Here is a 26,693-nt window from a genome sequence, read left to right on the forward strand (position 1 = left end):
TAACACAAGGATGACCTGTGTGGAGTATTATTGAATATTATAAGACCAGAGTGTCCCCATCATCAGGAACTCGCTCTCTCCCTTCCGCTCAGCTCCTCCTGACAGCCACCTCTCCACCATCCTGGTGACTTCCTCTCACGCTCACCCCCAAGACTTCGCTCCAGGTGCCCTCGTCCTCTGAGGCTCACTCCCTGAGTACTGGTATAGGGAAACACTGGTGTATGTGGCGAGTTCCATGTAAATAGATGCCTTTATAACTTTTGGATTAAGGCAGAAACGCTCACTGAAGCCTCATCCTGTCACTGCAGCCACAGGGAAGTAATCACACACAGGACCGGACTTCTCAGAAATGTTTTTTTTTAATTTGCATATATTGCAATAAAAACAGCTGCGAGCATTGATACAAAACACAGGATATTGGTCCAGTACCAGTCGTGGAGACCTAGTTAGGTAGTAAGAAGTTTAGATAAGATATATATAAAAACAAAGTACTTTTTACAAGAATATACTGTACTGTTTCCAGCCCCCGCTTCGGGCAGCGGACTGAAATATTGCTTCTTTCAGCTATATAAAATATTCTCACGGATAATGTCACACACAAGAATGGCTGGTACCACACCCACCAGAGATCTCCATTCCCCGGCCCAGAGATCTCAATTCCCCGGCCTTCTTTTAAAGACTGGCATTAAAGGAAACCGATGAAATGTGTGATTTGGAAACGCTGACCATGAGGCAGACCTCATGAGGCCTAAACCAAGTCACGAACCAGTTACCTTGATGAGTAATATCCAGCGACCTGACGCCACTGCCTAGGGAGCCGAGAGGCGGTATTCCTATAACGCAGCATCTGTCAAAACGGCGGTGTCCTATGTGACGTCGCAGCAGATAGGCTATGCCCTTCAAAATATTAACTCCGCCCACAACATGGCTGCCTGGACTGTGTCTAGGTACCGGATGCACTTTAAGAGGGGATTTCCTTCTGGGTAAATCCCATTCTAGAGTCCTGACTGAAAAGAATCATTGGTCTGTGCAGATCTTAGCTTCTAGCTGCACCAATTGTCTTTACTTGTGCTCATGCTATACTTGTATATATGAATAAAGAACATTTTCTAACTTATTATACTGAATGTTGTTGTATTGGCATTGTGTGGCAAGGTTACTATTTTATCTCCATATGTATTATCTGTAATGCTCTTCCATTTGAATAAAATAAGGTTACCTCCATATTTTACAGTCGGTTCAACATTTATTTTGGAACATACGGATCACCCTTATGGACTCTGTTCCACCGTTTATGCAGCAGCCGCAACTTTACCATAAGCCGTTTTTTTTATAATTACCCATTATTTCCACTGCGTGCCCCCCCCATCATACTCAGCAAGGATAATAGGATAATGACACGCTAAAAGTACCACAGTAATGTACAATAGAACTGTAGGGTGGGAGGACCTGCCTCGGGAACGTACTGGTGTCATGACTCTCACAGATGGGAGGAACCTCGTTTTACTAAACCAGAAGAGACAGGTCGCTCAGTAAGTGATTCTCCAGTGTAATGCCCCTTTAAGTCACTGGGTGCGATCTACCCCCTATGCTAGACGCTGCCTCAACAGTCCCCAGCCCAAGCTACACCACATTTTCTGATGCAGCGCACGATCTCTATGGCAGTTATAGATGTAAAACAAACCATTGTCCTAGAAAGCTACGTTTTGTAAAAAAAAACTGTTAAAAAGGAAGCTGGAAAATCGCATTCAATAACGTCACAGCCTTGCAGGGGACAGGAGCGTCAAACTGCAGGATGCGATTTACCGTGGCTATCAAAATATAGAAAATATATTTATATATATATATAAAAACAGATAAAAGACGCACAGAGCGCTAGTGTTTAAAAACAGCTGTACAGGGCGCACTCGTGCAAAGGAAATGTGCAAAGGTGTAATATCTGTGGAAGTTTACACGAGATACTTCTGAGTGTTTCGTTAGATGCATTCGGAGTGTCAGGCACTGTGAATGGCGACAACAAGAAGTGAGCCCGGTCTCACCAATTGTTTGACTGCAACCCTGCCCTGAAAATGGCTGTAAACCTGGAACTTTGCTTGTTGATATTCTCCTGATCCCCGCATTTGCAGGATGTAATACTGCATGGTGGAGGAACTTACAGTGTACAGTTTCAGAAACCTCAGAGGTCTCTTCTTCAGTAACACGAATAGTCCTTCACCTGACAAGTCTCTTTCACACTAAGAAAATCTTCGCATGTTTTCTGCTCTGTGCACACTAGATGGCGCCGGTGAGGTTTCCAGAGCGCTGTACACTGTAAGCTATGGGAGCAGCTGTCTTGTCGCCAATCACATTAAGTGGGTACGCGGCCTGGCCTAGCAGTTGGAGGAGTGTATGTTCCCCAACTGGCCAGCAGCCAGCATCAGGATATCTTTCTTCTCCTTGTGGTAGCGCAGCTCCTTCCCGGCTAGCCGAGCCTCGTCCAGCTGCCTCTCTGTGGATGCCAGCTCTCTGGTAAGGGTCCCTGGATAGTCCTGCTCCCGATTGACCCAGTCCATGGCCATCTGGTTCCTCATGTCATCGTCCAGCGCCCGGTGAGAGTAGTGAGCCAGCACCTCCTGGACAAGACACACGGGGGTATAGTCATTAGTACCATACACAAGAACCCCCCACCTCCCAGTGTGCAATATACATGCACAGTGACCCAACAGCAGGCAAAGGCCCTACCTGGCGGGAGCACTGGCGTTCTCTCATGGCTTTAAGGCTGCCGTTCCAGTGCAGGAGTTGGAAGACGGTCATCAGCTCCTAGAGACACACAGACAGACGGGAGGTCACATTCATCTGGTGACAGCAGGTGGAGAGACTTTAGGATACATTCCCAGAGGAGGTGACCACCGGCCGGTTTACTTTTCCCCTCTCTATTCACATGGATAGGAAGCTCTCAGCAGTGGGGCAGTTAGAGTACAGAGCATAGAGGGGGGGGGATAAGGAGAGGACACCGAACTTGTAAATATGTATGGTTGAACCTATGTAATATTAAATATAGCTCCCTTCCTTCTATAATAAAGGAGATATACAAGCAATACGTGTAAGACATAATACTGCAAAACATCCTTATACCCCAGCAACCTCCATAAGCGATGACTCTTACAGCATACAACGGCTCAGACAGATCCCACCCACCACGCATCAATGACGTTCACTCCTATTATACCCAATAATGTCTTTATGTAACGTCAGGGACATACTGGGGTTGGTGACTTGTTTGAATAATTATTTTGCATGATGGCGCTCATGTGTTTTCCAGCTGTCAGTCAAACATGCTGAAAGAATGACACCTATACCGCCTGAGGCTGCTGCAAAGCGTGTGCTGATAATAAGAGAGACTGAACAAGCGCAAGGATAGGGGTCGTGTGGGTCCATACATGCGTCCAACTCTGCATATGCACGCGAGGCAGATACATTTGCGCCACTATGACTTTAAAATAAAAAAATAAATAATTAAAAAAAAAAAAAAAGTAAAACACGTTAGAATTATACATCCAATGGAAAAAATGGACTTGTCCCGGAATTAAATGCAACTAAAGGTGCCCATAGATGGTGCGATAAAGCAGCCGATCTGTACCGTGTATGGGCATGATATCGTACAGAGCGCACCCGTGGGGTTGTACATCGCACAGCCAGATCTTACTGCAGGTTCAGTCGATCTGGATATGCGATATGTGATCCCATGCAGTGCTCTGCGGGTGGAGGAGCCGGCATATCGGCCGCCCAATTGCACCATGCGTGAGGCACTGACACTGCGTCCAACTGAGGCCTAAGTGAGCCCTTTAACGCACTAAATTATACACAACTGCCTTCCATCCACCTGATGAGGCATAGACATTAACTGCTCAGCAGCGCCCTCTAGTGACAGCATCCAGACACACAGGACACCAGCAACCTGTACCTGAAACTCGAGCATGGATTTTCCCTTGTTGGACTCCAGCATAAAGCGAAAAGCTCCGATTCCTGTATTGGGGTTATCTGCTTCCTCCCGATTACCCTGAAAAGAACAATAACAACAGAACCATGAACGTCCTGCAGGGAACATCTGCGCACAGTCACACAACACGGGCAGGATCATCTGCTTTTAATCGATGAGAACACAAATAGAATGAGAAGGAGATTGGCCCAGATGGAGAAGTGAGACGTCACACAGAGCTTGCACTAACCAGCCCCAGAAACCCTGCGAGTTATATTAATAGAAGTCAGATCTGGAGATGCTAGCATTAAGCCAGCGCTTCTGTCATTTTTCAGAATATTTATTTCTGCAGCATTTGAAGGGACAGAAGACGCGGCGGAATGCTCTGGGGAATAGGCTCCTAGCGCTTGCAGACTGATGGATAAACACATTCCACCATATAACCGTCATTGTTACAGAAACTTGTACAGGGGTGTAGGGCACGTTTCCCATAACTGGCACAATTAGGGCTTAGGGACATTAGTAAATACCACAATAGAAGATTTTTTTCTTATGTTAAAATACAAGGCGGACTATTTTTGGACAGTGCAATCCTTATCCCATCTCCCAAACTATAGCTGCAGGGAATGGAGCTGCGAGAGGTGGGCCAGGAGTGCATAGCTGCAGAGAATGGAGCCGCGAGAGGTGGGCCGGGAGTGTATAGCTGCAGAGAATGGAGCTGCAAGAGGTGGGCCGGGAGTGTATAGCTGCAGAGAATAGAGCTGCGAGAGGTGGGCCGGGAGTGTATAGCTGCAGAGAATGGAGCTGCGAGAGGTGGGCCGGGAGTGTATAGCTGCAGAGAATGGAGCTGCGAGAGGTGGGCCGGGAGTGTATAGCTGCAGAGAATGGAGCTGCGAGAGGTGGGCCGGGAGTGTATAGCTGCAGAGAATGGAGCTGCGAGAGGTGGGCCGGGAGTGTATAGCTGCAGAGAATGGAGCTGCGAGAGGTGGGCCGGGAGTGTATAGCTGCAGAGAATGGAGCTGCGAGAGGTGGGCCGGGAGTGTATAGCTGCAGAGAATGGAGCTGCGAGAGGTGGGCCGGGAGTGTATAGCTGCAGAGAATGGAGCTGCGAGAGGTGGGCCGGGAGTGTATAGCTGCAGAGAATGGAGCTGCGAGAGGTGGGACGGGAGTCGCTAGTTACTGAAGGATACCTCATTTAATAACACCATGGTGACACTTGTACAACATCCAATGAAGCAATGATCAGTCGTTAATAAACCTGCTCTATGTGCATAGCTACATCCCCCCCTTACATTGAACGTTGCTAGGGCCTCGCAGACACTCTTCTCAATGAACTCATCGGTAATCCTGCGGGAAGGGTGCTCGTTAAACACTGAATTCATCAGCGCGATCTTCGCTGCGCTTCTTCTGGCCTCAGCTTTGGTTGGACAGAACTGGGAAGGAGAAAGGGAGATAAGGATTAAAAGGCAGCGTTAGAGGATATTCCGCTCCTGTGATAGACAGGACAAAGAGCACACATCCACTCACCGGGACTGTAACGTGTGGCGCAATCACATCCCCTCACCGGGACTGGAACGCGTGGCGCAATCACATCCACTCACCGGGACTGGAACGCGTGGCGCAATCACATCCACTCACCGGGACTGGAACGCGTAGCGCAATCACATCCACTCACCGGGACTGGAACGCGTAGCGCAATCACATCCACTCACCGGGAATGGAACGCATGGCGCAATCACATCCACTCACCGAGACTGTAACGCGTGGCGCAATCACATCCACTCACCGGGACTGGAACGCGTGGCGCAATCACATGACCATCTCCTGGGAGCGAATCACTGCATAAAGGGCAGGGGAATATTTCCCACCTCCAGAGGACTTTCATTTATTTCATTGTACAGAACCCTGTGCAACTTTTACCAGTCTCCTCTTGTGTTTTAGCCATGAGTTTATATGATCAGTCATATGTGTTTATTTGTTCCGCAGAAGTGCATGAACATGCCCGGAAATTAAAGTTACCTGTAGGTGGGAAAGCGCTTTAATTTATCTATTAAACCATCACTTTACAACAGAGAACCAGGACACTCATTTAAAGGGACCCTAGGTTAGGTTTAGGCATCGGGAAGGTTAGAGTAGGGAGAGGGGGAGGGTTAGGGTGTGGAGAGGGGGGGGGTTAGGGTAGGGAGAGGGGGGGGGTTAGGGTAGGGAGAGGGGGAGGGTTAGGGTAGGGAGAGGGGGAGGGTAGGGAGAGGGTTAGGGTAGGGAGAGGGTTAGGGTAGGGAGAGGGTTAGGGTAGGGAGAGGGTTAGGGGGAGGGAGAGGGAGAGGGGGAGGGAGAGGGGGAGGGAGAGGGGGAGGGGAGGGGTAGGGAGAGGGGGAGGGTTAGGGTAGGGAGAGAGGGAGGGTTAGAGTGTGGAGAGGGGGAGGGTTAGGGTAGGGAGAGGGGTTAGGGTAGGGGTTAGGGTATGGAGAGGGGTTAGGGTATGGAGAGGGGGAGGGTTAGGATACCGACTGACAGGTGTCTGTATCCTAACCCTGTCTGGATGCCGGCGTCAGGATTTTGAACGTCGCCACCCTGTACCCATCTCGGTATAAGGTAACACTATTAGCTGGATGTCCTATCCAAAACTGTACCTGGAAGCTCCCAAAACAGCTGCCCCCAGGCAGGGTGACATAGCAGACGTACGGCGGACTGTTGGACGGCACCATCTCGTAAACCACCAGGGCTCCATTTTTAAGGTCCGCCCCCCGCGTCTGCTTCATCTGCCAGAATTCCTGTAGCGCTTCCACCACGTTAACTGGGGGAGAAATATCAGATTAATGGCCTCGCCGTGGAGGAGGATCAGAATGACACATCTTAGGAAAGGCGGAACATGATGCAACCAATCAGGGGTTCTATTGCTGCTCTGGACACAACAATACGAAGGTGGACTCGCCACGCACGCTCCTGGCCTCAGTGGATGCGCATCACGGAACGTCGATGTGCCTCAACAATCCGCCAAGCCTACAAAGACATGCCTCCCCTACTTTCCGTTCACAAGAGCCGCCTCCGCAAACTAGACGCGTGTTAGAGTCGCTGATGTAGAGCAAGTTCTACGCCAAACTGCGTAGCGTATCTTACGGGAAATCACTCTCCGCATTCCCAGACAGTGACACCAGCCTGCACCCGGAGAGGCGAGACAGAAGGGGCGGTCTGATAAAGGCAGGGTATAACAAACACGTTGACGCAAATCTGCAGGAACGGGTATATATTGTGGGATAACTGGGTGTTTTCAGGGGGAGCATGCCAACACGAGGTACCACCAGGATGTAACTAGGGAGCTGATGTCGGACAGATCTGCTGTCATCCTCTAATTTCGACTGCAAAAGCCTCCCCAATAAGTTTCCATATTACATAGCGATAGCTGTTGTAGCTGCTTTTACCGGGAGAGGCCAGACAATGGCAGCTCGCACATGCGTGGTATGACAACTGTGCATGCGTAATGGCATGGCCGACCCCCGAACCAAGAAGGAAAGGGATCGCATTAGTGAATACTAAACTTCTAACACATTGCAGGATACATCCGGGTGAGGCTTCTTATTGCCGTGATAATTAATAATTAGAGATTACAGAGGAGAATGAAGACTGAGAGGTGACAGAAGGAAGATCTTCTATACAGAAAGGGGAACAGTCTCTCGGGCGCTGTGACGGGGGCTGGTACAGCGCCAGAGTGCCTGCGATAAACGTACGGCGATTGTCAAGAGATGTATAATACACATACAGGACCTGCAGGTTCCCTTCAATGATCTCACTCTGCCCAACGCCCATCCCAAACACCTGCTACTCCGCCAACGTGCCCCAGAAAACCATGCGCTTTGTTAAACAGCCAAAAGAACAGCGGTAAAGACGATTTTGCGCTCCGTCAATGGGGTTCGGTGAAAGCAGCCATTTCCGGAGGCAAAGGATTTTCTGCCTATAAGCACGCCAGGAACTTGGGGCGATGTCGCTAATAATTTGATGAGCCGCACTGTCGTGGATGCTCAGGAAACAGCTGCCGTCAGTGTTTGGGCAATAGTCCGCTTTAATCACATATCGCGCTAGAGACATAATTAGAATATACTAAAATGCAGGATCAGCATCTGTGACTCTACAATGAGCAGCAGCATACGCCATAGCGGAGTGATGCGGCGCACGGTCTGAGGGATCGATGTACTAAGCCTTGCAGAGAGGTAAAGTACCAACCAATCAGCTCCTACCTGTCTTTTTTAAAACACAGCCTGTAAAGTGACAATTAGGAGCTGATTGGCTGGTACTAAAGGCTTAGTACATAGACAGACAGAGCGGTAATGTCTCTTTTCCATGTGCAGGAAAGTTTATTTATACACAACCAAAACATTTGAGTCACAGACGGGGGCGTGCAGATTCCAGGACAGACTGATCACATATGGCAGCCGGGCAGAGCGTGCAGTGCGATGTTCTGCGGCTTTGTCTGATTATCCCAGTGTCTCCGGGCCTGATCTTACACAGAACACGTCTCTACGCAGCTGGGAACTGGATTAGGCTCGGAGCCCTGTTTGGTGCTTTAGCCAGAAGAGCCTGTATGTGAGCCGGCAAAAAGGAGCCACAGACAAGTGATCCAGGACAAACAAGGAGACATGTAATTAAGGACGCATTTCAGTGGTTTAATCAGGACACCTTCGTGCCAGTTTGGGAGGTTATCCTAAACATCTGACGCGTTTCCTCCTCCTAGCCATACATTATTTGGCCACATCTGGCCTGGTGACGGCACCCCTGGGGATCGCCGTCCTGAGTCTCAGATTACTGCGCTGCTAATAGGGGGCTCCGGGGGCAGCGTTGCCCAAACACATGCAGTCACAGAATCTGGTTTATGGGTTTTATGACTAGATTGTCACATAAGCAAAAGGTTTTATTAGGAAGGTCCTCTTGTGGGGTGCCAGGACAATGCAGCGCTAACACCCTGCGGCTCCCAGCTATAAAAGGTTCAGAACCAGTGAACTAGGTGGGCGATAAACCTGGAAACTATAGTAGTAAAAATAGAAAACATTTTTTCACCAATTACTGCGACAAAATCCCTGTGTGTTCCAGAGAAGATTATTGTACATTATTCTCTTGTAACCCCCCATTTCATTCCTTAATAATCTCTTGTAACCCCCCATTTCATTCCTTAATAATCTCTTGTAACCCCCCATTTCATTCCATAATAATCTCTTGTAACCCCCCATTTCATTCCATAATAATCTCTTGTAACACCCCATTTAATTCCATAATAATCTCTTGTAACCCCCCCATTTCATTCCTTAATAATCTCTTGTAACCCCCATTTCATTCCATAATAATCTCTTGTAACCCCCATTTCATTCCATAATAATCTTTTGTAACCCCCCTATTCCATAATAATCTCTTGTAACCCCATTTCATTCCATAATAATCTCTTGTAACCCCCCATTTCATAATAATCTCTTGTAACACCCCATTTCATTCCATAATAATCTCTTGTAACCCCCCTATTCCATAATAATCTCTTGTAACTCCCCATTTCTTTCCTTAATAATCTCTTGTAACCCCCCCATTTCATTCCATAATAATCTCTTGTAACCCCCCTTTTCATTCCATAATAATCTCTTGTAACCCCCCATTTCATTCCATAATAATCTCTTGTAACCCCCCTTTTCATTCCATAATAATCTCTTGTAACCCCCCATTTCAGTCCATAATAATCTTTTGTAACCCCCTATTCCATAATAATCTCTTGTACCCCCCATTTCATTCCATAATAATCTCTTGTAACCCCCCATTTCATTCCATAATAATCTCTTGTAAAACCCCTTTTCATTCCATAATAATCTCTTGTAATCCCTTTTCATTCCATAATAATCTCTTGTAACCCCCATTTCATTCCATAATAATCTTTTGTAACCCCCCTATTCCATAATAATCTCTTGTAACTCCCCATTTCATTCCATAATAATCTCTTGTAACCCCCCATTTAATTTCATAATAATCTCTTGTAACGCCCAATTTAATTCAATAATAATTTCTTGTAACCCCCCTTTCATTCCATAATAATCTCTTGTAACCCCCCTATTCCATGATAATCTCTTGTAACCCCCCATTTCATAATAATCTCTTGTAACCCCCCATTTCATTCCATAATAATCTCTTGTAACCCCCCATTTCATTCCATAATAATCTCTTGTAACCCCCGCTTTTCATTCCATAATAATCTCTTGTAACCCCCCTTTTCATTCCATAATAATCTCTTGTAATCCCCTTTTCATTCCATAATAATCTCTTCTAATCCCCTTTTTCATTCCATAATAACCTCTTGTAAAATCTGCTCCCATAATTTAATTTCTAGTAACCCCATCCCCCTGTATTAATCACTTGTAGACCCCATTACCTTCTCTTGTAGCTACCCTTCCTCTGTATCACTCTTATAGTCCCCAATCCAACTGCATTAATACCTTGTAACTCCCCCCTCCATCCTCCCCTGTAATGGACCATCCCTTCTGTAGTAGACCCTTGAAACCCCATCCTCACTGTAGTAATCTAATGTAATCCTCCCATCCCCCCTGTAGTAATCTCTTTTTATCACATTCCTCCCTGTAGTCATTCCTTTTAACCCTGCCCGTCCCCCCTGTGGTAATCTCTGTTTACATCCCACCCCCCTGTGGTAATCTTTTAACCCCCCCACCCTGAAACCCCATAGTGATCTCTTGTAATCGCCTATCCCCCAGTAGTAATCCTTTTTATTTTACCTTCTTTCCTGTAGTAATCCTGTCCCCCTATAGTAATCTCCTGTGATCCCCCTTTAGTAATCTCATGTGACCCTCCGCCCCCCAGTGTAATCTCATGTAACTCTTCACCCCCGTTATACTCTCATATGACCCCCCCGTCCCTCTTGTAGTAATAGCAATCTCTTTTAACCTCCCCTTAGTAATCTCCTGTAACCCCCACTGATCCCCCATAGTAATCTCCTGTAACCCCCACTGATCCCCCATAGTAATCTCCTGTAACCCCCACTGATCCCCCATAGTAATCTCCTGTAACCCCCACTGAATCCCTCCTCCGTTCCCCCCTGTAGTAATCTCATGTAACCCCCCTGTCTCTCCATAGTAATCTCATGTAACCACCCCGTCTCTCCATAGTAATCTTATGTAACCACCCAGTCTCTCCATAGTAATCTCATGTAACCCTCCTCCGTCCCCCCGTAGTAATCTCATATATCCCTCCTCAGTCCCCCTGTAGTAATATGTAACCCTCCTCCGTCCCCCCGTAGTAATCTCATGCAACCCCCTCCATCCCCCCGTAATAATCTCATGCAACCCTCCTCCGTCCCCCCGTAGTAATCTCATATAACCCTCCTCAGTCCCCCTGTAGTAATATGTAACCCTCCTCCGTCCCCCCGTCGTAATCTCATGCAACCCCTCTCTGTTTTACCGTAGTAATATCATGTAACCCCCTACATCCCCATGTAGTAATCTCATGTAACCCCCCCTCTGTCCCCCTTTAGTAATCTCATGTAATCCCCCCTTTAGTAATCTCATGTAAGCCCCCCTCTGTCCCCCTGTAGTAATCTCATGTAACCCCCTCCATCCCCATGTAGTAATCTCATGTAACCCCCCCTCTGTCCCCCTTTAGTAATCTCATGTAATCCCCCCCTTTAGTAATCTCATGTAAACCCCCCTCTGTCCCCCTGTAGTAATCTCATGTAACCCCCTCCATCCCCATGTAGTAATCTCATGTAACCCCCTCCATCCCCATGTAGTAATCTCATGTAACCCCCTCCATCCCCATGTAGTAATCTCATGTAACCCCCTCCATCCCCATGTAGTAATCTCATGTAACCCCCCTCCATCCCCATGTAGTAATCTCATGTAACCCCCCTCTGTCCCCCTTTAGTAATCTCATGTAACCCCCCTCTGTCCCCCTTTAGTAATCTCATGTAACCCCCCCTCTGTTCCCCTTTAGTAATCTCATGTAACCCCCCTCTGTCCCCCTTTAGTAATCTCATGTAACCCCCCCCCTCTGTCCCCCTTTAGTAATCTCATGTAACCCCCCCTCTGTTCCCCTTTAGTAATCTCATGTAACCCCCCTCTGTCCCCCTGTAGTAATCTCATGTAACCCCCCTCTGTCCCCCTTTAGTAATCTCATGTAACCCCCCTCTGTCCCCCTTTAGTATTCTCATGTCCCCCCCTAAGTATCCCTCCCCCACTCTCGGAGCTCACCTCGGCCGTAGCCCTGGGTGTGTTTGGCGAAGCTCCGCACCACGGCTTCCACCGCTTCCCGCAGAACCGCCGGGTTCCCCGGACTCCCGAGCCCCAGCGCCCCCGGGATCCCCAGGCCTAGAGGGGGAGGAGGAGCCGAGGCCTGGTTGGCGGAGCTGCCGGTCACACCAGGCCTGAGGGAGCGCAGTGTTCCGCCGGACACCCCGGCCCCGACGCCCGGCTGCAGCCGCTGAGGACGCACCGACTCCATGACCGAATAACGGGATTGAGATGAGGGGACCGAGCTGTCACTCAGCGGCGGGAGAGGAGGAGCCGAGCGCCACCAGCCAATCAACAGCCTCACAGATCAGAAGAGGCGTAGTTTACTTGGCCGGATAACGGGACTGAGGAGACTGAGCTGTCACTCAACTGAAACAGGGGAGGAGCCGAGCACCAGCAGCCAATCACCAGCGTTGTCTACCAGAGTGGGCGGAAACGCTCCAGCCGAATAACGGAATTGAGAAAGATCTGTCACTCAAAGAATGAAGGGGGAGGAGCTGAGAGCAACTCGCTAGTCATCAGCCTCAATCATAATAGTAGGCGGGGCTCCGTGGCCCCGGGCGTGGCTCATACTTGCTGTGATCAGCTGTCAACGGAGGGGCGGGCACTGTGAATATAACGCTGTGTGGTTACCTGGGTGACGGCTCCCCGGCGGAGCTTCGCGCTGACACTATGTTTGACCCTCGCAGCGCCCAGTCTGCTACCCGGAAGTGTTGCTCTGATTTGTGATCTTTACACCTGGAGCGGGTCACGGCGGCCTCATGGACTCCTGGGTCCGGTTCAGCGGCCAGAGCCAGGCCAAGGAGCGGCTCATCAGGTGACTCCAATGCACTTGGTGCCGTAGGACTGAAAGTCCCAGCGTACGGCCTTTGCCATCCTGTGGGTAAAATAGCCCAGAGAGGACAGGGAGTGTTTCTCTCCAACTGTTGTGGGACTACAAGTCCCAGCGTTCCCCCTGTCGGTAATATAAAGCCCAGAAGTGACAGAATGTGGGACTATAAATCCCAGCATGTCCTCTGCCAGCCTGTGGTTAATGGCCTTGAGGTGACTGAATGTTGGACTACAAGTCTCAGCATGCCCTCTGCCAGCCTGAGGTTAATAGCCCAGAGGAGACAATGTGGAACTACAAGTCTCAGCATGCCCTCTGCTAGACTGTGGGGGTAATGTATAATCAGAGGTTACAGGAAGTGTCTCTCCAGCTGTTGTGGAGGTCCCACCATGCCCTGCCATCAGTGTCAGACTGGTGCCAGATAGACCCTTACCTCATGCCCCTGCATACTGTAATGGTAACGCAGATATACTGTATGTGGCTGAAGCCAGGAGGGAAGAAATAACCCTGAATATATTATATAAGAAATGAAATAGGACTTGTATGAATGAGTTAGATCCGAAATCCCGGTGGATGGAACCATTGCAGTATTTAGAAGTGTCTACTGTCTGGAAAAGGCACCAAACTGTGGAATGGAGCCCAGGCCTTTTCTTGGGGGGGGGGGGCAGGTGGGTGTAAGGCCTTTTCTGGGGGGCCCAGGTGGGTGTCATATCTTTTCTGGGGGAGCCCAGGTGGGTGTAAGGCCTTTTCTGGGGGGCCCAGGTGGGTGTCATATCTTTTCTGGGGGAGCCCAGGTGGGTGTCATGTCTTTTATGGGGAAGGGGGACCAGGTGGGTGGAATCTTCCTTGAGGTGTTAGATGTATATAGTATTGCCTCCATGGCCTTGCTACCCCACCGCTAAGCCCCATTTCCTCCTGTTCTGCCTGTCACTTCCAGGGCTGCCAAGAGAAATTTTAGGCCCGGATACAGCAACATCCTGTGGGACCACAGCATGTAGGGCATGGCTGCACCCATTTGTGGGTGGGTCTAGCATGTGAGATGCACCCACTCACAGGAGCATGGCATAGCACCCACTCACAGGAGCATGGCATGGCACCCAGCAGCTGGGACTAAAGTATCCACTACTGTATTAGGATGGCAGAAGCTGCATTTTTAGCTGGATATATTTAGATGCTAAAATGTAACAGACAATAATTAAAGTGCTAGAACTTTACTTTGTACATCTCTCATGTAAATAACATAAACATAATCTATTTTCTGTCATAGAGAGAGATGAATGAAGGACTTAATGTTGACATAACATCAGGTCATCTTATACACACACATTCCGCAGCACATATCCTAACCCACTGCTCCATGCTCCTTCCTCACTATCTACCCCTCTGTGTCACCCCTGTCTGTCTGCCCCTCCCCTTTAGAATGTAAGTTCTCATGAGCAGGGCCCTCATCCCTCATGTGCGTCTCCTACCCCTACTTATAGTATCATTTACTCCTAATGCCCCAATTGGCACCTAACACATGGTTGACACCCGCTGCTTGTGTTATGCAGCTATGTGTATAAACCATGTCCTTGCCTGGCATTGTTTTGTATTAGCCTTAACTGTTTTTCTTGTGTGCTCATTTATGTATAGAGATCTATACTGTCACTAGTTTTGCAGGATCCTCTCTGCCTCCTTGTGGCTGATGAATATTTTTTTTTTCAGACTTTTGCTATTTTGTAACTGCAGCTAAAAGTGAAAACTAACAATTATGAAGATCTGAGTCATAAACCAGTGATGGGCAGCCTGACCTACTTTAATGAGCACACGGGACGCCCACCAACCTTCATAATGGCCGCACTTTGCCCTTCATTTCAAAAATTAAACTCTGGCACCAGAACGACCAGGTTGCCCAATCACTTTGGTTTTATGTGCTCAAAAATTCCACCTCATGCCACTCAGAACCAGCCGCTTGCCTCAGAATGCCTCCACAAGCACACAGACACCCACTTATAAATTGTACCCCACTTGCCTTCAGATATCACATTGTCTCCAAAATTCCTTCACACGGCCCTCACTTACCCTTCAGACATGATCTCATACCTCCAAACACACTCTAGACCACCCCAAAATGGTACCCAAACGGTATGATAGCTTGCGCACAGCTGTCTGCATTTTGGTGGTGGCCTTTATGTTACAATCTCATCTAGAACTATTGAGCAAGACTGCACCCGGATAGACCTTAATAAAGCTTTGTGATGCTACATCGCAGTGATCGTCTGAGCCTCATTCGTGGATGGCTGTACAATAGATTTCAAACCGTGGCAACTTTTAAAAATAGGCGTGGCGCTAATGCCAAAAGTAGACGTATTTACTGAGTCACCACCAATTGTTGCAGTAATTATATTTAATACGCTGTAAGGTTAAAATTAGAGTATGATTATTTCATTGAATAATTTATCCTTAAATCCACACATAATGATGAAGGGTGTGTTCTACTTTGGGATTCCCCCCCCGGCAATCGCCCCGATGTTACCTGATCTCTGTACAGATGTCAGAGGTTAGAGCTGGGTAGGGAACGTGAGCTTTGTGCCAAATCTGACACCTGATTGAACAGGAACAGAACCTACTTAGCTGGCACAGCGCGCCCTCCACGCCCCCTGCCTAAAACCGCAGCAGTCGTCCAGCAGTAAAGCTCCCCCCTGTATCCTTGTTCTTCAGTGCCTGGCGGTGCCTATTAATGTGTAGAGCCGCAAGATGGGTCAGTAAAATGTTTACCTCTAATAAACAAATATAGCGACACAGATAATGCAGAAAATCTGTTCTGTTTGGTAATACGTCTCATCCTGCGCATTCGTCTCGGCGCCGCCGAGTGTTGTTTGTCCCCACGGCGTCTCCCACGCACTGGCACAAGGACCTCTTTCTGTGCAGACATGAAGCATGCGGTTCACATTTGTTTCACTTTCTGTGGCTGAGACGTGTGATCGTGTTGTAACGATGGAGCTCAGTGATAGCCGGGACTGACCATGTTTCACGTTCTGTGTGCCCTATTTTCTCCTGGCCACCCTCCCAAATTCTACTTCTGCACAACCGTATGAGCATTAGAAGTGTGTTATGCTTTTAATCCCTGTTGTACGTCAATTGCCAGCTCTTTAGGTCAGTCACTTAATGAAAGCCCCTCTACGCATTATTTTGATATTTCAGATTGCAGTCTGGGCCTGATTCAGAGCCGGACGCGCTGACCAGAACGCTCACTCTGAATCGGGGCTCTCCTACCTAAACTTGGAGCGGCCTCTTGGACGCTCGCATAGCTGTGGGTTATCACCCACAGCTTATGCGAGCGTCCATGATGATTGTCGCGATGGTGAAGACCATCGGGTTTGCGACGAGACCCTGCGGTAGGGTCGCGGTGACCGCAAGCCCTGGAGTGATTTTGGCTCTATCAGAGCCAAAATCACTCCCACTGACATCACTAGTGATGTCAGTGGGGCCGGACCCAGACGGTAGGCGTTCCCATGGGAATTCCTCTGTCTGGCAGCCATGCCCCCGGCACGCCCACCAAAGAGGGCACGCTGTCAATCAACATCGACAGCACGCCCCCTTTGGTGCGAGACCTGGAGCGGCGGCTTCCCCGTCGTTCCCCGGGTCTCGCGCATGCGCACGACGGAGCTCCCTCCGTCATGAGCAGTAGGGCACCATCGACCCGCTTACGAGCGCTCTCGAGCGGGTCTGAATCAGGCCCTCTGTCTGGATCCGCGATTGGGCTTAGTGGCAAGCACTGAGTATATTTTGGGTACTGGGTAAACTCATGATTTGGAGTTTGAACCTACATTACCAGGCGATGGTGTACGAGATCTGTTTTTGGGCAGGATACCCACTATAACTGCTCTAGCAGGTTTAAACCATACGTAAGGGATCTCTATGGAACCGGTCTCATTATATTGATGTATGGTCTCTCTTGTATGCAGGAGTGTCATATTTTTAGCCTTTTTTTTGTTTTAAGTAAACTGTAATTTAACCTGATGATAGACTAATAACAAAGACCCCCTCATAGTACTTTTGTTGGATGGTGACACTGGTGTAAAGAGACTTTATAATTGGAGCTTTTTCCTTCTTTGTTGCAGAGCTGCCCAATATGCCTGCACGTTGCTGGGATACTCTCTGCAGAAAAGTGGAGCCAGTGCAGAACTTGTTGCAACTCTCAAACAGCTGGAGGCGCACCTGAGCCTGGGCCGGAAGTGTAAGTAGTGGCCAAAACCTGCGCCTAATCAGACCCCGGTAGCTAGCAATCTGAGTCATCGGCCCTCTTCTTCTCCATAGTGTTCCGGTTGGGGAACTCTGTAGACGCCTTGCAGTCGGCCAAGCGGGCCATACACTTGTCGGATGTCGTCCTGAGGTTCTGCATCACGGTGAGCCACCTCAACAGAGCCATGTATTTTGGCTGCGACAACATCCTGTGGCTGGGGAAGACCGGCCTGTCCCGGGAGTTGGACCAGGAGAAGTGGAGCCAGCGCTCCTTCAGGTTGGACCCCTGTGATTTTGTCTCTCCCAATCCCCCGCTGTGTTGTGTTCTATCCGTCTCCCATGGTCTTCACCCCCTTTGCACCCACCTGGTGTTTATCGTGTCCCTCTTTTGTTTGTATACCATTGTAATAAGTTTTCTGCACTCACAAAGTTTTGTCTCCTACCTGCAGATATTACCTCTTCTCCCTCATCATGAACCTGAGCCGGGACCTCTACGAGCTGAAACTCCTGATGGAGGTGGAAACGGGCCAGAAGCGTCCATCTTCTAAAGCCGCAGCAGAGAACGGGGAAGTCTCTTGTAGAGATAGACCACCACATCAGCTCCTGGGGCTCCAGCTGCGCCTCCTCCTCCATGTCCTTCGTAGCAACCCTCCACTTCTCCTAGATGTGGTCAAGAACGCGTGCGACCTCTTCATCCCCCTGGACAAGTTGGGACTGTACAAGACCAACCCCGGCTTTGTGGGGCTGTGCGGCCTGACGTCCTCTATACTGTCCATCCTGACCATCGTCCACCCCTGGCTGAAGCTGAAGCCATGAAGTTGGCCGGTGTTAAGTGCTTATTTCTTAATTAATCTTAATTAATTTAAGACCTTTGCGGATTTTCCTGGGCAATTAGCTTGTCCTGGCTGGGAGCATGAAAAGTCTGTTCTAGTTTAATGATTATACCTGAAGCTGTGTATATTACACATAGGAAACATGTCACGGTAGCCAAGAAATGTCCAAGAGGGCCGCAGTGGTGGCTGGGAGCTGTCACCAGATGTTTGTGTACTTCATACGTTGCAGGACGGCGCTGTAACAATGCAGAGAAAGTCACTGGATAAATTTAGGGCGCTTGAGCTGACACCTCACATGCTTAGGTCTGTGACATCTTCACAACACACAATGTCCCCACAGTGTGCGGCCAGTGTAGGGTATTGTCTGCTGCATTGTATTAATTCACACATACAATTTTACATTTTATAAAAGTGCCACTGATACCGTTATTTCACAATGATATTATATGTATCTCGTCTGAATGAGAAGTCTCACATGGCAATTACGCTTCCCGTGCAGCTATCGGTCTCTATCGGCATTAGACAATTTGTGTGAACCCCGATGTGTTTTCAGATTGAGTTACAGCACCCAAGAAGACGGCCTAGGAAATACAGATGTCCATTGATCTCTAGGAGGTGACTTACTCCATTACAAATACAGATACGCTTTTCATTATTGGTGTGTAATTACCTCTTGCAGCCTGCAGGGGGGGGTGCACTGTATCCAGCAAATATAATTTGATTTTCCTAATGAATGCTGTCAGGAAGAGGCTTAAACCTGCGATTTAGCTGCTGTAATCTGACTTCCTGTAACCTCTTGTGAGACTCCCCGTCATGGCCATGTATTGCTCACCTGCTCCGTGCTGGCATTGAATTACTACTTCTGCCCAATCACTAAGAAATGTCACCTTTGGTGTAGATGACCGTACCCCCTGCGTCCAGATTAATCACTTATTGTGCTGTCACCTATTGGTAGGGAGATCACCCTGCTTATCACTGTCTCGCATCAGTACCTGCAGTTATCTACGTAACATGCGGAAGGTTCCAAAACTGGATGCAAGCATCAGATCGTTGTAATGACCAGTAAAGTACATAACCCGTAATTGTCTCATTTTATTCTCCACGAGAGGCTCCGGATGACTCGTTAAGCGTCATAGAATCTCCCGGGCGGGGACGTAGGAAATGGTCATGAAAATCTTTTTGTTCATGCCTAGATAATAACACGCAGGGGGGAAAATAAAGGGGAACGCCAGTGAAAACAGGGAACTTTGGTTCGTTTCTATGGGTTACAGCACACCCACTCGGATATCTGCTTGTAACGGTCTATTCAGGCTCATGATCTGTCATCCGTTTGGTTGCTATCGGATACCGCACTTGGATGCAAAGAGTGGTGTACTGTTGTCCAAATTAACCAACCAGATGACTGAAGAATGACATCGAAACCAACCAGAACTTTGCTGGTCAGTGTAATGAAACCTGACATCTGGTTGCTAAGGGTAACAGCGTTATTAGCCCCGTAAAGTCTGTAGTGTATGCGGAATCCTAGGTATAGAAACGCCGGAGTTGGTTTACAGACTTTGCGGTTTTTACCCCGATGAGAATAGGTTTGTAGCCTCTGACGCAGAATCTAACCTGTGCAAGTACAAATAAAGACTAATTATGTGAAAATTGTATATAATGTGCTGTAATTTTGTAAATAATCCTGGCTTGTGCCCACAGATTAAACATTCAAGTTTTGTTCCTGTGTGGTGTTTCTGGTGCACACGTGTGTGTGAATAGAGAAAACGACCACTTGCATACAAAGGATAAGGGTGATATAACGCTGAAAGCAGGGAATATGGAGGGTCATGTGCTTCGCTGACTGGGTGGATAAAGGTTTACCTCATAGAATGGGTCTGGATGATTTGTAGTCCTTATTTACGGGTTGGGTATGGGATTCCGGTACTCAGGATACCGACAGGGTTAGGATACCGACACTAATACCAGTAACTGGGAGGAGCACAAAGATGCACTCTGCCAATCAGAAGCAGCTGCCTTATTCACCATACTCACGCGTTTCGCACTGAGTCCATCACCCAGAAGATGGACGCCAGTTGTGGTCTGCATTTGGCGCCTTTGCATGAACGCACCCTTACTGAGGTCCCACACTCCCATTTCCGCCTCTTCAGTTGGAAATGTCATTTGTGCGAAACGCGTGGGTCCGGAATAAGCGCACATGCCTGTGATCACTTTGAGCATACGCAGAACACAATGACATGAGAGACCTGGTTCACTATGCAGTATGGTTTCGCTCTTTAGCCCCTAGTAGGCTGTAGTCTCCACCTGTCAGCAGCGTTTGGCGTATGGTTACTGACGCTGTGGGCACTAATAGCGCTGCCATCTCTACTCTTTGCTCTTTCAATAATCCATGGATGTTTCCCGTATGGATCGGTTGACTCCTCGAACTCTAATTGTGAGCCCTCATATAAGACTATTCTGTAGGAGATGTTTATGTGTACAGCAGGGTATATATGTCTCCCCTCCGTTATGTGTCCTGTATTACAGATGAGGTGCGGTGAGTGATCCCTATTCCCATGGTTTAGATATTAGGGGGATTGGAGCTGTTTGGTAATATTTGTTGTTACTCTATAAATAAGGGCACTGGTTTCATATGTTTCCAGTTATAAACACTCATTTATATTCACCCCATTATGTAACACACAGAATAACACGTACATGTTGTCAGGCAATTCCTCATGCGTTGGTCACAGCTGAGGTCTGATTATCTAAGAAGCATATAAATACTTTTATTCACATGTACTAAACGCACCGCTTGACCTTGTACGTGACACCATTGGGTTTGGATTATGTGAGTAATTCTATCATACAGACCGTTTCTTTATCAATCCGACGGAGGCATCGCGGGAAGCGGAAGCCTGATAAGACCAGGTACCATACTCTGCTGTTCCGTCACCTACCCCCTGACAGGGATCATACTCTGCTGTTCCGTCACCTACCCCCTGACAGGGATCATACTCTGCTGTTCCGTCACCTACCCCCTGACAGGGATCATACTCTGCTGTTCCGTCACCTACCCCCTGACAGGGACCATAATCTGCTGTTCCGTCACCTCCCCCTAACAGGTACCATACTCTGCTGTTCTGTCACCTACCCCCTGACAGGGACCATACTCTTCTGTTCTGTCACCTACCCCCTGACAGGGACCATACTCTGCTGTTCTGTCACCTACCCCCTGACAGGGACCATACTCTGCTGTTCTGTCACCTACCCCCTGACAGGGACCATACTCTGCTGTTACGTCACCTACCCCTAACAGGTACCATACTCTGCTGTTCCGTCACCTACCCTCTGACAGGTACCATACTCTGCTGTTCCGTCACCTCTACCTATCACCTGACAGGTACACAGTGATATATTCTGCAGATTATTACATTACTGACCTCTCTAGTGATCTGCAGAACATTGCTCTGTCCCATCTACCCCCTGACAGGCACAAAGTGATATATTCTGCAGATTATTACATTACTGACTTCTCTAGTGATCTGCAGAACATTGCTCTGTCCCATCTACCCCCTGACAGGTACATAGTGATATAGTCTGCAGATTATTACATTACTGACCTCTCTAGTGATCTGCAGAACATTGCTCTGTCCCATCTACCCCCTGACAGGTACATAGTGATATATTCTGCAGATTATTACATTAGTGACCTCTCTAGTTATCTGCAGAACATTGCTCTGTCCCATCTACTACCTGACAGGTACATAGTGATATATTCTGCAGATTATTACATTACTGACCTCTCTAGTTATCTACAGAACATTGCTCTGTCCCATCTACTCCCTGACAGGTACATAGTGATATATTCTGCAGATTATTACATTACTGACCTCTCTAGTTATCTGCAGAACATTGCTCTGTCCCATCTACTCCCTGACAGATACATAGTGGTATATTCTGCAGATTATTAAATTTCTATAGAACTCACTTCCTTGCACGGTACCAGAGGCCTCCACTCTAGAATCCTTAAAAACAGACTCAAGACTAACCTTTTTGTCATGCATTTCACTGATTTTCTTTTAAGGTCTTAACAAAATGAACCCAAATGTATACATTCGGGTTCATTTTGTTAGGAACTTAAAGAAAATCTGTGAAATGCATGACAAAAAGGTTAGTCTTGAGTCTGTTTTTAAGGATTCTAGAGTGGAGGCCTCTCTAGAATCCTTAAAAAACAGTCACAAGACTACCGTGTGAGGAAGTTCTCTGTTCTGTTAAGCTTTTTAATACAAATGTAAAGCACTTTTTATATTATCTGTTCCCTGATGGATAGATCTAGGTAGGTTATGCAGGTTACAGACTTTAGTTTGGCATACCTGCCGAATGCAGCTACGTAAAAGTGCTTTCTGCCTGCACCCTGAATGTTGCTTATTATAGTATAATTTTTTTTATTTAAACGGCACCATTAAGGTTTCGCTGCACCATGCATAGAGGTACTGGAAATTGTACAGAAAATAACTTCATTTACATAGATAATTACATAGAGAATACGGGGGGGGGGATGTTTGTGAGTTACAATCTGGAGAATGGGTGGTCACGTCAATCAGGCTACACCGTGTGTGTGGGGGATTGTCAGATGTAACATGTAGACAGTGATTAGATTTGGGAGTCCAAACTCAGATCTACATTGCAGTGTAAGAATAAAGCTACGCAGTATTTGTGGGCCACATACAAAAGAAACCGGTATTTACCCTGCATGCAAACCTAATACATTTATTTGCCCCCCTGCATTGCAGCTTCTATTGGCTGGGTGCAAAGTTATTGGCTTTTGTTTTAGTCTTGCTTTGCTGCCACTCAGAATCTGACCCTATGGTTTATAATTACATAAATTGCAGAATTATAATTGTTTTGTTAAACATATACTATAAGCTGTTTTCTGATTTGCTCAATTTTAAATGATACTTTCCATTAATATAATGAAGTAGGAGCGCTTGTTTGTGAAGAAAAACACAATTGCTACTATACCCCATAGATACATTGTTTGGGGTTAGCGTGTATCAGACAAACCTTGGCAAATTCAGCAACAAGTATACAATAAGAGGATACATTTCTTCTATTTTGGAAATAGCAGGACACTTTCATTAATTGTTTGGATTATCTGTATTGACACAGACAGCAAAACAATCTTTGTATATCCTAGTGCATAGGAAGAGAACATCTGGTATTGTCCTAAAGTGCTGAAAGTTTATTTTAAAAATTGCTACTGATATCATATTGTTATTTTGTATTGATTGGTATTAAATATATATTTTTTTATAGTAGCAATTGTGTTTTTCTTCACAAACAAGCGCTCCTACTTCAATATATATAAATCCTTCATATAGCAGGTAGCAGGTCCTGCTTGTTTGGAAGATTTTGTATTGATTGGCTGAGAGGCCTCACCTTCTTTCTATAAATATGTGTACTTTATCACTGGTTACAGGAGTGAGATAATTATACAGGAAGATGGCAGGAAGAGACCAAACAGAGGAAAACCAAATCCACGTAATGATCTATCTATCTATCTATCTATCTATCTATCTATCTATCTATCTATCTATCTATCTAGTGTATCTATCTATCTATCTATCTATCTATTTCATATCTATGTATCTATCTCATATCTGTCTATCTGTATATCTAATATCTAAATATCTATCTCTCATATCTATTATTCTATTGATCTATCTAATATTTATTAATTTCATATTTATCTGTCATCTAATATCTTTTACATATCTATCTATCTATCTATCTCATACATACAATATATCTATCTCATACAATCTATCCGTCTGTTTATCTATCTATCTATCTATCACATATCTATTTCATATCTATCATCTATCTATCTATTGCATATCTATCATCTATCTATCATCTATCTACTGGATCTTCAATCTATGTACTGTATCTCATATCTATCTCATATCTATCTATCTATTTCATATCTATAATCTATCTATCTATTGCATATCTATTATCTATCTACTGTATCTATCTCATATCTATCTATCTGTCTCATATCTACCTATCTATTTCATATCTATGTATCTATCTATCTCATATCTGTCTATCTGTATATCTAATATCTAAATATCTATCTGTCATATCTATTATTCTATTGATCTATCTAATATTTATTAATTTCATATATATCTGTCATCTAATATCTTTTGCATATCTATCTATCTATCTATCTATCTATCTATCTCATACATACAATATATCTATCTCATACAATCTATCCATCTGCTTGTCTGCCTATCTATCTATCTATCTATCTATCTATCTATCTATCTATCTATCACATATCTATTTCATATCTATAATCTATCTATTGCATATCTATCATCTATCTACTGTATCTTCAATCTATGTACTGTATCTCATATCTATCTCATATCTATCTATCTATTTCATATCTATAATCTATCTATCTATTGCATATCTATCATCTATCTATCATCTATCTACTGTATCTTCAATCTATGTACTGTATCTCATATCTATCTACCTATCTATTTCATATCTATGTATCTATCTATCTCATATCTGTCTATCTGTATATCTAATATCTAAATATCTATCTCTCATATCTATTATTCTATTGATCTATCTAATATTTATTAATTTCATGTTTATCTGTCATCTAATATCTTTTGCATATCTATCTATCTATCTCATACATACAATATATCTATCTCATACAATCTATCCGTCTGTTTATCTATCTATCTATCTATCTATCTATCTATCTATCTATCTGTCACATATCAATTTCATATCTATAATCTATCTATCTATTGCATATCTATCATCTATCTACTGTATCTTCAATCTATGTACTGTATCTCATCTATCTATCTATTTCATATCTATAATCTATCTATCTATTGCATATCTATTATCTATCTATCTATTTCATATCTATGTATCTATCTCATATCTGTCTATCTGTATATCTAATATCTAAATATCTATCTCTCATATCTATTATTCTATTGATCTATCTAATATTTATTAATTTTATATTTATCTGTCATCTAATATCTTTTGCATATCTATCGATCTATCTCATACATACAATATATCTATCTCATACAATCTATCCGTCTGTTTGTCTGTCTATCTATCTATCTATCTATCTATCTATCTATCTATCTATCTATCTATCACATATCTATTTCATATCTATAATCTATCTATCTATTGCATATCTATCATCTATCATCTATCTACTGTATCTTCAATCTATGTACTGTATCTCATATCTATCTCATATCTATCTATCTATCTATTTCATATCTATAATCTATCTATCTATTGCATATCTATTATCTATCTACTGTATCTATCTATATCATATCTATCTATCTATCTATCTCATATCTACCTATCTATTTCATATCTATGTATCTATCTCATATCTGTCTATCTGTATATCTAATATCTAAATATCTATCTCTCATATCTATTATTCTATTGATCTATCTAATATTTATTAATTTCATATTTATCTGTCATCTAATATCTTTTGCATATCTATCTATCTATCTCATACATACAATATATCTATCTCATACAATATATCCGTCTGTTTGTCTATCTATCTATCTATCTATCACATATCTATAATCTATCTATCTATTGCATATCTATCATCTATCTATCATCTATCTACTGTATCTTCAATCTATGTACTGTATCTCATATCTATCTCATATCTATCTATCTATTTCATATCTATAATCTATCTATCTATTGCATATCTATTATCTATCTACTGTATCTATCTCTCATATCTATCTATCTATCTATCTATCTATCTATCTATCTCATATCTACCTATCTATTTCATATCTATGTATCTATCTATCTCATATCTGTCTATCTGTATATCTAATATCTAAATATCTATCTCTCATATTTATTATTCTATTGATCTATCTAATATTTATTAATCTCATATTTATCTGTCATCTAATATCTTTTGCATATCTATCTATCTATCTATCTATCTCATACATACAATATATCTATCTCATACAATCTATCCGTCTGTTTGTCTATCTATCTATCTATCTATCTATCTATCTATCTATCTCATATCTACCTATCTATTTCATATCTATGTATCTATCTATCTCATATCTGTCTATCTGTATATCTAATATCTAAATATCTATCTCATATTTATTATTCTATTGATCTATCTAATATTTATTAATCTCATATTTATCTGTCATCTAATATATTTTGCATATCTATCTATCTATCTATCATATCTATCTATTTATCTCATACATACAATATATCTATCTATTTTATACAATCTGTTTGTTTGTCTGTCTATCTCATACTATCTATCTATCTCATATCTATCTATTTCATATCTATAATCTTATCTATCAATATATTGCATATCTATCATCTATCTACTGTATCTTCAATCTCTCTACTGTATCTCATATCTATCTATCTCATATCTGTTTATCTAATATCTAAATATCTATCTCTCACATCTATTATTCTATCGATCATCTAATATTTGTTAATATCATATT

At 44.8% G+C, this 26,693-nt stretch overlaps 2 protein-coding genes across 2 annotated transcripts; one reads left to right on the forward strand and one right to left on the reverse strand.

Annotated features, from left to right (window-relative positions):
• Nucleotides 1–340: 340 nt before the first annotated feature.
• Nucleotides 341–12,510, reverse strand: LIX1L (limb and CNS expressed 1 like). Its single transcript, XM_088467542.1, has 6 exons — nt 12,187–12,510; nt 6,592–6,755; nt 5,251–5,391; nt 3,944–4,039; nt 2,722–2,799; nt 341–2,612 (listed from the first exon to the last, which is right to left on the reverse strand). Exons 1-6 carry the CDS (start codon nt 12,434–12,436, stop codon nt 2,370–2,372), a joined length of 972 nt encoding a protein of 323 aa, XP_088323668.1. The 5' UTR covers nt 12,437–12,510; the 3' UTR covers nt 341–2,369.
• Nucleotides 12,511–12,835: 325 nt separating this feature from the next.
• PEX11B (peroxisomal biogenesis factor 11 beta) lies at nt 12,836–19,827 on the forward strand. Its single transcript, XM_088467692.1, has 4 exons — nt 12,836–13,042; nt 17,158–17,273; nt 17,354–17,555; nt 17,728–19,827. Exons 1-4 carry the CDS (start codon nt 12,987–12,989, stop codon nt 18,092–18,094), a joined length of 741 nt encoding a protein of 246 aa, XP_088323818.1. The 5' UTR covers nt 12,836–12,986; the 3' UTR covers nt 18,095–19,827.
• Nucleotides 19,828–26,693: the final 6,866 nt, after the last annotated feature.

The sequence above is a fragment of the Taudactylus pleione genome, unplaced genomic scaffold (genome assembly GCF_031769625.1).
Source record: "Taudactylus pleione unplaced genomic scaffold, aTauple2 ptg000073l, whole genome shotgun sequence".
Lineage (NCBI taxonomy): Eukaryota > Metazoa > Chordata > Amphibia > Anura > Myobatrachidae > Taudactylus > Taudactylus pleione.

What these genes read in the sequence shown, in the direction of transcription:
- LIX1L (XM_088467542.1), bottom strand. Translation starts at nt 12,436, where the DNA reads ATGGAGTCGGTGCGTCCTCAGCGGCTGCAGCCGGGCGTCGGGGCCGGG. An exon ending in CACCCAGGGCTACGGCCGAG is followed by an intron (nt 6,756 to 12,186) that starts GTGAGCTCCGAG and finishes TTTCTCCCCCAG; the next exon opens with TTAACGTGGTGGAAGCGCTA. An exon ending in AGGCCCTAGCAACGTTCAAT is followed by an intron (nt 4,040 to 5,250) that starts GTAAGGGGGGGA and finishes TGTTCTTTTCAG; the next exon opens with GGTAATCGGGAGGAAGCAGA.
- PEX11B (XM_088467692.1), top strand. Translation starts at nt 12,987, where the DNA reads ATGGACTCCTGGGTCCGGTTCAGCGGCCAGAGCCAGGCCAAGGAGCGG. An exon ending in GCCAAGGAGCGGCTCATCAG is followed by an intron (nt 13,043 to 17,157) that starts GTGACTCCAATG and finishes TCTTTGTTGCAG; the next exon opens with AGCTGCCCAATATGCCTGCA. An exon ending in TGGAGCCAGCGCTCCTTCAG is followed by an intron (nt 17,556 to 17,727) that starts GTTGGACCCCTG and finishes TCCTACCTGCAG; the next exon opens with ATATTACCTCTTCTCCCTCA.